The 7951-nt window shown below is 28.3% G+C and overlaps 1 protein-coding gene across 5 annotated transcripts in view; it reads right to left on the bottom strand.

Annotated features, from left to right (window-relative positions):
• Positions 1 to 5028: 5028 nt before the first annotated feature.
• Positions 5029 to 7951, bottom strand: part of LOC129921566 (rap guanine nucleotide exchange factor 4) — a 216638-nt gene continuing 213715 nt past the window's right edge. For 3 of the 5 annotated variants that reach the window (XM_056003466.1, XM_056003464.1, XM_056003467.1), the window contains 3 exons: positions 5808 to 5941; positions 5382 to 5731; positions 5029 to 5265 (listed from right to left, as the gene is read on the bottom strand). In XM_056003466.1, coding sequence (XP_055859441.1) covers positions 5135 to 5265; positions 5382 to 5731; positions 5808 to 5941 — 615 coding nt within the window. In that variant the 3' untranslated portion in view covers positions 5029 to 5134. The remainder of the gene's footprint in view (positions 5266 to 5381; positions 5732 to 5807; positions 5942 to 7951) is intronic. The other 2 variants (XM_056003465.1, XM_056003468.1) reach the window with 2 other exon arrangements.

Raw genomic sequence — 7951 nt, 5'->3', positions numbered from 1 at the left:
ATTTCATCTATACAAAATGGACGAAGATAATTGCATAGATAGTGGAAGATGAAATTAAAAGAAAGTAAATATAAAAACTAATCAAAGCCAACACATAAGAGGTGAATACAAATAGAAGTTGAAAAAGTGAATTTTTTTAAACTTATTTTCGGAAACGTTTTTGGTTAAAAAATTAACTTTTTACTTTTTTCAAAAAGTGGACAATGTAGGCAAATTTTAAGCTTTATAAGAAAATTAAATGAAATATATTGAAATTAGGAAAACACATTTTGAAATAGTTTTTACTAAATGCCATTTGAAATTTAAAAATTATTGAATCCTTTTTTTTTAAATTATGTTGTACTTCTATCTAAATATGCACAAATATAAAAAATTTCAAAAATTTTGAAAAAAAATGGAAGGTATGCCATTCTGAAGAAATTCTTTGTCACATATAAAAAACGAAATCTCAAGGAATTCATTGAACCATTTTTAATAAAGTTATTTTTTTTTGATATATTTGAAATTATTAAAATTAAATTAAAGTTTCTAAAACTCGCATTATTTCGTAAAAAAAAATAATTGTAGGTATTAATTAAAAATAGTTATCCTGGGATATTAGGTGGCAACTCTATCACGTTTAGTCAAACCTTTTAACCTTGGAATGAATACTAATGTAATTATCTTTATTCAGACAATCTGTTCTACGGATTACCTCAAAAGTCTACAAAAATCTCATATCCCCAATAGAGCAAGAGCCCACGACGGCCAGACCTTCGTTATTTTATACCAGCTGAAAGTTTGTCTGTGCATACCCCCCATAGAGGTAAGAACGACCAGGGACTTTTTAATTCTGGGTTGTGGTTGCTTTGGCAGGTAAACGGTACTAAAGGTGTAAAAAATAGGACCTTACTTTCGTCATAGTATACCGCTTCATCTTTTTATATTTTCTTAAGGATAACTTCAGAAGTCTAATCGCCCATTGCCAGACACCTACGGCGGTTGTTTCCCCCTGCCAGACACCCCTTAACTTGCAAAAATTAGGACCCTACTTTCGTCATAGTATACCAGCTAAATTTTATATATGTTATTTGGGGTCCTATGAAAAGATGTTACCTCAAGAGCCAGACAGTTTTGATGGTTGCAACACCTTGCCAGACACAATTTTCTAAAAAATTACTCATAATAAAAAAAAAAATATTAAAAAACGACGGCAACACTTACAGTAACAAATGATACTTTTTTTAAAAGCCAGAATTGTACACTTAATTTTAATTTTTAAATCAAGTCATTTCAATCAATAGTTTTTGAAATAATTGATTCCAAAGTCAAAATTTGTGAAAAAAAAAGTTTAAAAAATTACATTGAATACACGGTGTTACAAAAATGAGGTTTTAAAATATACGCGGGCGGAGACCTATCAGGTTTTGTAGAGCTTGTCGCACTGAATACGAAACGGTATTTGAAAATCCCCTAACACCCCCAAAATCTGGAGTTACGGGCAAAAAACGGTTTTTTGGACCTTCACCCATTGAAAAAATTCTAGCTTCGACAATTTTTTACCCATTTTCGACTTTTTAACAGTTTCTGATAGAAGATAAATATACCTTTTTAACAATGTATAAAAGATGTAACTCGGTTAAACCACTTAGAATTTATAAGATGTCAAAGTTCAAAAATTCAATTTTTTTTGTCATTTGCCCAACTTCGGCATCAATTTAAAGTATATGTTTTCAAAACAACATGCTATTTAAAAAATATATTCTAAAACTATATCAATTTCCCAATTGATCGAGGTATTTTTTATGAAAATCACTTCAAAATTGGCTTAGAAAAAAAAAATTTTCGATTTCAACCCAGATACAGAAATTCGAACTTTTAGGTATAGAACAAAAAAGTTGTTTCGGCACGTAGTAGGATAAGTTGGGCGCCAGGATTTGATGAAGAGTTTTTGTAGAGGAGCTCAATACAAACATTTTTTTCTTTGGGAGGGGGGTCTATCTCCCCCGTTTAGGTGGGAGGGGCATTTTTCTAAAAAAAAATTATCAAAATAAAAAAAAATTATTAAAAAACAACGGCAACACTTACAGTAATAAATGATACCATTTCGAAAAGGCAAAATTGTGCATTTGATTCTAATTTTTAAATCAATACAATATTACCAATAGTTTTTGAAATAATCGATTTCAAAGTTAAAAATAGGGGAACAAAATTTTTTTAAAACTCATTTTATACTATTTTTGTCCAGACTGTGAATTTTAGTAAAAAAAATACTCACACAGAAAACTGCCTCAATTGATTCCTTATCGAACCGTGAAAACTATATGTTTCTATGTCTTCTAGTTTTTGGGAAAATTGAAAAATTATTTTATCAGATTTTTCTTTTTTCAAAATATTTTTTGTTTTTATTTGTTTTTATTTTTCAATTTTCTCAAAAACTAGAAGACATAGAAACATATTGTTTTCATTGTTCGATAAGGAATTAATTGAGGCAGTTTTCTGTCTAAGTAATTTATTTACTAAAATTCACAAAAATTGAATTTTTGAACTTTGACATCTTATAAATTCTAAGTGGTTGAACCGAGTTACATGTTTTATACATTGTTAAAAAGGTATATTTATCTTCTATCAGAAACTGTTAAAAAGTCGAAAATGGGTAAAAAATTGTCGAAGCTAGAATTTTTTCAATGGGTGAAGGTCCAAAAAACCGTTTTTTTGCCCGTAACTCCAGATTTTGGGGGTGTTAGGGGATTTTCAAATACCGTTTCGTATTCAGTGCGACAAGCTCTACAAAACCTGATAGGTCTCCGCCCGCGTATATTTTAAAACCTCATTTTTGTAACACCGTGTATTCAATGTAATTTTTTAAACTTTTTTTTTCACAAATTTTGACTTTGGAATCAATTATTTCAAAAACTATTGATTGAAATGACTTGATTTAAAAATTAAAATTAAGTGTACAATTCTGGCTTTTAAAAAAAGTATCATTTGTTACTGTAAGTGTTGCCGTCGTTTTTTAATATTTTTTTTTTTATTATGAGTAATTTTTTAGAAAATTGTGTCTGGCAAGGTGTTGCAACCATCAAAACTGTCTGGCTCTTGAGGTAACATCTTTTCATAGGACCCCAAATAACATATATAAAATTTAGCTGGTATACTATGACGAAAGTAGGGTCCTAATTTTTGCAAGTTAAGGGGTGTCTGGCAGGGGGAAACAACCGCCGTAGGTGTCTGGCAATGGGCGATTAGACTTCTGAAGTTATCCTTAAGAAAATATAAAAAGATGAAGCGGTATACTATGACGAAAGTAAGGTCCTATTTTTTACACCTTTAGTACCGTTTACCTGCCAAAGCAACCACAACCCAGAATTAAAAAGTCCCTGGTCGTTCTTACCTTTATGGGGGGTATGCACAGACAAACTTTCAGCTGGTATAAAATAACGAAGGTCTGGCCGTCGTGGGCTCTTAGTCTACAAGTTCAAATATTCGAGCTGAAAACCAAAATTAAAATAAAACATTTTTTCGTGTTTTAGACATGCAACCTTTGCATATAAATTTTGATATTTTGATTAATATACAAAATTTGAATGAATCCTATAAATTAGAAAATATAAGCTGACAGTTCCGCTTTTTAATTGGAAACTCTGGAGGAATTGGGAACTTTAAAACCCATGGATTTATTTTTGTGTCTATGTCAGTTCATTTATAATCACTTATCACTTGTTTTCTATATAAAAAAATTGGTTAAAGCAGAGCGTATAAATAAAAAATAAAAAAATGACAAATGAACACAACGACACAAGGAAATACGAGGAAAATTAAAAATCAAATATGAGAATTTCAAAGTTATAAACTGGTGTAGGACCAAAGAATAAACAAATAAAAAGGAAAAAAACGGAACCATTTTAACTCCAGAGAGTAAAAAGAATGAATAGGTTTCACAAGAAGTCTTTTAAATCTGAAAATGCATTTAAATTATGTACCTACTTAGATACATTTAAACCTGTTTAACATTATTCTTTATATATTTTTCTTTTTAATTTTGATTTTTTAAATTACATCTATTAATATTAATGTTAATTTTTATTTTACTAAAAAGGTCCCTTACCAGTTTTATGTTTCTGTATTTTTCATTTGACAAACATATTTCTATTTAATTTCTATACAAATAAAAATATAATAAAAAATGAAAAAATCTTCTTCACTTCTAAATCTTAATTTTTTTTATTATTATTTTTTTTTTGTAATAATATTTTTAAAATTTAATTTGTATTGAATTCGATTGTGGATTGCATTTCATTTTATTGTTTTTGTTTTGTTTTAATTTAGGGTGCGTGGAAACCGGACATTTATTATCTAACGATTATCAATTTGTAGAGTTTTTTTTTTAAATTGTTCTTATAAAAATAAAAATCTAAAAAAATAATAAAATAATAAAACAAAATAAAATTATTTAAAAGCATTTATATTTATTTTAAATAAAGAATACAAGTTGTTTACATAAAATTTAAAACTATAAAACTTAATGAAATATCTTGAATAAATAAAAGTACATAGATTTATATTTAAAAAATTAAAAAAACAATAAGATTAAACTTAAATGCTATAGCTATAGTTTTTCTTTTATATATAAAACTAACCAATCACAGCTTTAATATTATACAAATATATTTTAAGATTTTTATATATAATTTTTGTTTTAATTTTTGGTACATACTATACGTAATTTTATCCTTTATGTTTTTTTTATTTTTAATATTTTCTCTTTGTTATTTTTTAACATTTTCTCTTGTAGGTAGGTGTTATCATTTATTTTTTTTTTTTTGTTTTCATCATAAGACTCCGCTGGTATTTCTTTGCATATATTTTTTGTGTACAAAATTTTGTGTTAATTTTTTTTTAATTTAAACTTTTAACTATTCCAAATTTTTGCTTAATTTTGCTTATCACAATAAATTGTTAAAAATTTTTAAGTTTTGAAAAATATTAATTTCGTTTTTTTCCTTCTTCTTTATTTTTACCAAATAATCAAATAATTGGTTTTTGAAAGAAGCTGAAATCAAGAGGTCTTATAATTCTTTGATTGAAGTTTTTTTTTTAAATTCCTTTTCATACTTTCACTTAAACGAACAAAAAAAAAAAATTCTTAAAATTCTTAATTCATTTTTCTAGTTGGTTCAATTTTCTGTGACATTGCTGTTAGAACTCTCTGGTTATCGATGACACGTAAACAACTGATAAACGAACGTATTTCTCCTTCAGTCTTTGGTGATGGTGGTTCCAGACCTATAACAAATAATTTGCAACCAATCCAATTCATTAAATATTCATAAATGCCAATTCAATTAATTGAGGCAGCACGACGACACGCACGTCAATGAAAAACAACATTTTTAACTTACCAAGACTTCGTGACCGACAAAAACGTATCGTTCGCATCGTTTGGGCCATCATGTGCATCTTTTCGAAATTGACCAGCCCATCGAGGCTGGTTTTATTGCCTTCATGGGCAAATGTCATGTCCTTTAGTAATAATGGCATAAATGGTATGACTGGTGGTTGCAATTTTCCCACAAACACTCGGTACGCTCGATGATTTCGACTTGGATCAATTAGAGCTTCGAACTCTTGAAAGAGTTTGCGAAATTTCGAGGGAATTTTGTCCCATGTCAATTGCAATCGGGATACAGCCATATTGGAGAGACCCATGACGATGGCAAAGAATGCATTTAGATTTTGGTATTCCTTGCAACTGTTTTGGAAATTAATAAAGGAGTATAAGTAATTGCCCATGTATTTGTGGTTTTTTTGTTATTGATTGAACTTACTATGCAGCTAGTTTGATGAACTTTCGAAGTAGACCGACACGTTTACTCATACTCGATGTGGAAACAATTTCTGTGACAATCCAATATTGGAGTTCGTTGAAGCGTCTTAGAAAAACATCAAGGTTCGCTGTTATCTGGAATAAAAGGTAAATTAAAGTTTTGATTTAATATTAAGAATGATTTTAAAAACAGTATTTTTTTTGAGAAAAATAGGATATGGAAAACATTTTTCAAAATGCTTTTTTTCAGGAAAGGATTGAATTTGTAAATTTTTGGGTTATTATGGGTAGAGCTTCAAAATACCTTTCTTTTGATGTCTAACTCGATGGATTTAGAGGAAAGTTTTCAAAATTCATTTTTTTTCGGCAAGAGGTTAGGTTAGGTTAGGTTAAATAGGCTAGGCTGACAGTTTATGTTGTTACCGTCACACTTAGATCAATGTAGATCCCTTGTGATACCCTGAAGTATTTATTACCTCATTAAAAAAGTGTAATCCTATGAATTCTATGGTTTGTCGAGCCAGGGGTCGACAAGGGGTTAACCTAGAATTTTTTCATTAACATTGGATTTTTTCGAAAATCAAAAAAAATGGATTTCTAATTTTTTGAGTTTCCATTATTAAAAAAAAACCTTTATTTTGATGTCTCAATCGATGGATATAGTGAACATTTTTTAAAATGCATTTTTTTCGGCAAGAGGTTAATCTTGGTTTTTTTCGAAAATACAAAATTGGATTTCTAAATTTTTGAGTAGGTATCCATTATGAAAAAAGCCTAATTTGGCGAAAATTTTTTAAAATGCATTTTTTTTTCGCAAGGGTTTGACCTTGGATTTTTTCGAAAATCCAAAAAATTGATTTCTAATTTTTTGAGTTTTCTTTATGAATCTTTTGATTTTTCACTCGTTGGATTTGACAAAAATGTTTTTAAATGCATTTTTTTCACAAGGGGTTAACCTTGGATTTTTACGAAAATCAAAAAAAAAAATGGATTTCTAATTTTTTTTATTTTTATTATGAAGAGCTTTCTTTTGATGTCTCACTCGATGGATTTGATGAAAATTTTTCAAAATGCATTTTTTCGACAAGGGGGTACCTTGAATTTTTTTTTCGATAATCCAAAAAAAAAAAAATAAAATGCATGACTGGGTCGCACGAACTTGCTCTTAGAGTTCAAGTTGATTACATTTTTAAGACTTTTTATAAAGAAATTTGGAAAATGTAGGTACAATTATGTATAGGTACTAAAGGTACAAAAAAAAAAAAATAAAAAAAAAAAATTCGTGTAAAAAAAAAAAAAAACTGAAATCAAATTGCCTTCATAACAAGTTTGCAATTTTGATTGATATATTAAGATGCATTTTTAGAAAAAAAATTTAAAAATTGTTAGAGCCGTTTTTTAAAAAAACTAATTTTTGATAAATAATTTCTTGGAAAAAAAGTTTAAAAATAAAATTGCAATGCCATTTTGTAGAAATCACTAATTCACATCTAAAAACAAAATTTCAAAAAAGTTCAATTTCCCGTTTTCGAAAATTTGATTTTTCAAAAAATCCAAAAACAATTTTTTTCGAAATTTTAATTTTGGCTTATATTAAAATTATATAAATGCTTCTTCACAAATAGTTTCGTTGAAATCGAGATAATCGGATTTGAATAAACGGTTCTATGGCAGGTATACCGTTAATAATGATTTAAAAAAAATTATTAGAAGGCAGACCTTTTCTTAAAACTTACATTTGAATTTTTTATACAAAATCGTTTTAGCCGTTTTTGAGCAATTTCAATTTTACTAAAATCGGTATACGACAAGTACCGTTATTTTTGGTCCAAGAAAATTAATTCCAAAAACCCCCTCTGGAGAGTCGCCAAATAATGCTACATACCAAGTTTGACATCAATCGGTTCATCCGTTTAGGCTGTACCTTCGTTTACAGACAGAGAGACTCACAGACTGACAAACGGACAGACAGACGGACTTCCGAGACCCACTTTTTTTTGGAATTCTCTATCATCGTGATGTCATGGAAAAATACTATCCCAATTTTTTTTTTGTACGAATGCATAACTTATAATATACAGTAGCGAGCAAAAAAATGCTAATAATTAAATAATTTGCATTTTTTTGCTCGTCTAAAAACGCATA

Source organism: Episyrphus balteatus, chromosome 1, assembly GCF_945859705.1.
Source record: "Episyrphus balteatus chromosome 1, idEpiBalt1.1, whole genome shotgun sequence".
Classification (NCBI taxonomy): Eukaryota; Metazoa; Arthropoda; class Insecta; order Diptera; family Syrphidae; genus Episyrphus; species Episyrphus balteatus.
This window is presented reverse-complemented; position numbering and strand designations above follow the sequence as displayed.